Source organism: Salvia splendens, chromosome 13 (assembly GCF_004379255.2).
Source record: "Salvia splendens isolate huo1 chromosome 13, SspV2, whole genome shotgun sequence".
Classification (NCBI taxonomy): Eukaryota; Viridiplantae; Streptophyta; class Magnoliopsida; order Lamiales; family Lamiaceae; genus Salvia; species Salvia splendens.
In genome coordinates this window covers 23803302-23807611 of record NC_056044.1, presented here as the reverse complement: position 1 = coordinate 23807611, position 4310 = coordinate 23803302, and the positions used below count along the sequence as shown (strand labels likewise).

General features: G+C 48.3%; 1 protein-coding gene across 1 annotated transcript; it reads left to right on the top strand.

Moving 5' to 3' along the window:
- The first annotated feature begins 1315 nt into the window (after positions 1 to 1315).
- On the top strand, positions 1316 to 3709 carry LOC121761088 (probably inactive receptor-like protein kinase At2g46850). The gene is made up of 3 exons (XM_042156679.1): positions 1316 to 2274; positions 2387 to 2470; positions 2561 to 3709. Exons 1-3 carry the CDS (start codon positions 1566 to 1568, stop codon positions 3616 to 3618), a joined length of 1851 nt encoding a protein of 616 aa, XP_042012613.1. The 5' UTR covers positions 1316 to 1565; the 3' UTR covers positions 3619 to 3709.
- Positions 3710 to 4310: the final 601 nt, after the last annotated feature.

Here is a 4310-nt window from a genome sequence, read left to right as displayed (position 1 = left end):
GATTATTCGAAGTGATAGGATCATCGCAAACACTCACCCACGCCTTGGACAGCGCGACGTTCTCCGGATCCGTCCACTTCCTCCGTACCGAGCAGTCGTCCTCACCTGGCTGCGACGACTCGCCGACCCTCTTGCCCTTCTTCTTTGGAGGGCCCTGACCCGGCCCTACTCCACCCGTTTGAACGGGAGTTTCCTGAACACCGAGAAGATCAAAGCCTAACTCCTCTAAGGAGAAAGTCTCATATTGCGTGAACTGCGCCTCCGTTGGGGTCGATGTGTGCGAAGAAGCAGTCGAAAAATCAAAACTGGGGCGATAGACGGTTTCCCCCCCGGCGTCCCCTGCGTCACCGGTACCCTCCCCCCGGCATCATCTGCATCTCGGCTGCCCACCCCGGCATCATCTGCATATCGGGTGCCCACCCCGGCATCGCCGGTAACCCCCCGGCATACTCCCCCCGGCTGCCATCCCGGACATCATCTGCTGCCACGGGTACATGTTGTAGTACCCGGGCATCGGACCCCATCCACCTCCCACGGGTACCGGGGGAGTTTGAGACCCGCTCGTCATTATAGTACCTTCGTTGTTGTTCTCCATTTCACGTTGTTGATCTTGTACAGAAATTAAGATAGAGAGAGTACTCGTTAAAACAAGTGGTGTGAATGAAAATGACGTGCAAAGCGCATATATATAGTGTTTCGAAAATTTAAAAAAAAAAAGAAAATTTCGCTGGCCGATCGCTCGCCGGTCCGGAGCCTGCAATGGCGGTGAGCGGACCGGCGAGCGCATCGGCCAGCGCTCGCGGATCAGCATGCGCTCGCCGATTTTTTCGCCGAAATGGCGCTCGCCGGTTACCGAAATGGCGCTCGCCGGTTACAATGGTTCGGCGAGCGCCGGAGATCGGCTAGCCGGTCCGCTTGCCGCCATTGTGGATGCTCTTAGTTCGGCATGAGTTTTAAAGAGTATATAATTGATAAAGTAAAAGAGAGAGAAATAAATGGTAGTGTAAATAGTGTTAGTGGAGAGTGAGCTAGTGTAATGGTATAAGTTGCAAATAAATAATGTATAGGGGTAATGTTTCACTTAATTATTCTAAAATTTAAAAGTTCATAGAATTTTTTTAAGGATGAACTATTAAGGAAATAATTTATACTTTCTAGACGGAGAGACTATATTAAATTTATGAATCATTATAAGTATATTTAAATATAAAATGCCTAAAATATCTAATTTTATATATACTCCAATTTATGTAAATTTATATCTACTCTAAACAAAATGAGTAGCTTACAATTTACAAATGTTAAGAGTGTACTATTAAAAAGTGATTCGTAAGGAGTACTAGTATAGTAAGCGTATAATAGAGAGAGGAGAAAATGGAATTGGTGGGCGTGTTTCCAAGTCCCAAGTTCCGCGACGCACGGGAATAGCACAATTGCATAGGTACGGATGCGTCCCATTCCGCAGACCAACCGTCTTCTCTTCCCTCACTCCAACAACACCCTTTTCTCCATTTCCCTTTCTTTCATCTTCTTTCCATTTCCCTTTCCTCCATTTCACCGATGCCATGTCGCCGTGGCTCTTCTCTCTCTTCCTCCTCTACACTCCAGTAATTCTCGCTGCCTCTCAATGCGGCACCTTCCACATACCTTTCCCCTTCTACCTCAACGCCACCCCTCCACTCCATGACGCTTTCCGCCTCTCCTGCATCAACTCCTCCTCTCTCTTCCTCACCATCGCCTCTCGCTCCTACCGGATCCTCCGCTTCTTCCCCGACGGCCTCCTCCTCGACTTCCCCAACACCACCCTCTGCCGCCATTACAACGACCTCAGGTCCTTCTCCTTCGCCGCCGATCAGTACTTCGCCATCTCCTCCGACAACATCCTCGATTTGTACGACTGCGAAGATTCCTCCCTCTGCAAACCCGACTGCCAGAGGACCTCTCTCATGCCTTCCTGCGATGGCCGCCCCGCCGGCTACCCCTCCTGCTGCTATCCCCTCTCCGACCGCACCTCCCGGCGCCCCGGCGATAGCCTCACCGCTTTCTCCAAATACGGCTGCAGGGGATTCTCCTCTTGGGTTGTTATTCCCGGCAGCAGCACCGGAATGCGCGGTGTTAAGCTCGAATGGGCTGTTCCCAGAAACTCGACCCACGCCGCCTGTGCCCCCAACGCCAATGTCGTCAATGCTACCTCCGTTGCTAACGGTTTCAGATGCCAATGCGCTGATGGATTCTCCGGCGACGGCTTCCCTTCCGGAATCGGATGCCTCAAATGTAAGCCATGCATCAATTTTATCTTTAGGGTAGTAGATAACTCATCTATCTTATAGTTATATGACAAAAAATGATCTAAAATGTTTGTTCATCATCATTCATAATCCGGCAGCCTGCTTCAAGGGTGGAAAGGAAGTTGACGGAAGTGAGTGCTATCAGGTTAAACATGGTAGAAAAAAGGCACTCATTTTAGCAGGTATGATTATTGTATTCCTAGAAACGAAACAGTTTTAGATAAGCATGAATAAATGCTGACACCAATTTGAATATGTTATGATTGATGCAGGGGTACTGACCTCAACTCTGTCTGTCGTGTCGTTAACGGCACTTTTTCTGATGAAACGCCGCATCAGATCGGATAAATTAATCACGGAGCAGCCACATTTCCATGCCAACATCTCCTCTCACAAGGCCAGGCTGTTCACATACCACGAACTAGAGGAGGCAACCAGGGGATTCGGAGACAGTCAGAAGATAGTCGACAGCACTTCCCCCTCCACACTCTACCACGGAGTCGTAGGAGGAGGATCGCGCGTCGCAGTGCAGAAAGTCGACTATTGTGACACTGATAGCAACCTCATCCAGATCATGCTCAGGCTCGAGAGACTCTCCGCTGTTTCCCACAGAAACATGGCGCGCGTGATCGGATGGTCCATCAACGCCGGCTCCACGCCCCTCGTCGTCTACGACTACCCCCAAAACGGAACCCTGATGGACCACCTGCGCCGCGCCAGATACGAGAACGTGCCTTTCCACTGGCACAAGAGGCTCAGCGTCGCCGCGCAGACCGCATCCACCCTCGCATTCCTCCACAACGAGATCTCGCCTCCCCTGTTCCACCACGATCTCCACTCCGCGTGCATCTTCCTAGACATCGACTTCTCGGTCAAGCTCGCCGGCTTCGATCTTCTTAACGACGAAGGGAGCGGGAGGAGGAGGAACGACGTCTGCAGCCTCGGCCTGGTGCTTATGGAGATCATCACGGGGGACGCCGTGGTGGACTGCACCACGGCGGCTCTGCACAAGGGGAAGATCGAGGAGATGGTGGACCCCAGCCTCTACTACCACGAGCAGCCGTCGTCGAGGCGCGAGCAGATTCAGATAGTGGTGGACCTCGCCACGCGGTGTCTGCTATTCGGAGCTGACGCCAAGCTCGGGATGGCGGACGTTGCGAGGGAGCTGCTGCATATAGCCAAGGACTGCGTGGACGGAGGTAGCAGGAGGGGACCGGCGTTGGAGGAGACGTTTTCGAATTCTAGTCTCCTTCAGATGATATCGATGTCGCCGGATTCAATCCACGTGCCGTTGCAATCGCAAGCCAGGCCAGATAATATGTATAATTGATCATTTACATTAATGTAAGGATTTTTCCTAGCTAGCTTGGAGTCTACTGCCTGCGGTGTATATCACAAAATTGAAAAATGTATTATTCTAAAAAAACGAATTACTAATTAAATTGAACGTTTAGATCTTAATTACAACATTTCAATTTCGTTACTGGTTTCAATTTCGTTACATCAAATAAAAACATGACATTTTTATTGCGGATGAAACTAGTAGTATCACTTATCACTCAAATTGTTCCATATAAATAGAGACTTTATGAATGATACTCCCTTCGTCCCGCAATAGGAGTCACTTTTATTATGACACGAGTTTTAAAAAATGTAAAGAATAGTGGATTGAAAAAGTTAGTGGAATATGAATTCTACTTTTTTATATTGGTTTTATAATAAAATATGAGTGGAGTGAGTTAGTGGAATGTTAGACATGCTTACCATTTATTGTAAAAATGAAGTGCGAATCTTATTGTGGGACGGACCAAAATAGCAAAGTATAACCCTTATTGTGGGACAGAGGGAGTATTAAGGAACATCTCAAATAACAAATATAGTAATATATTTTTATGAGACGGAAAGGAGTATGTTAATTGAGCGAATTCTCTTATTCCCCAAGTAAAGGATGTTGTATAAAAAGCATCGATATAAGCCCGATTATATGACCAATCATATAGAGCGTTTAGAAATTTATCCCAA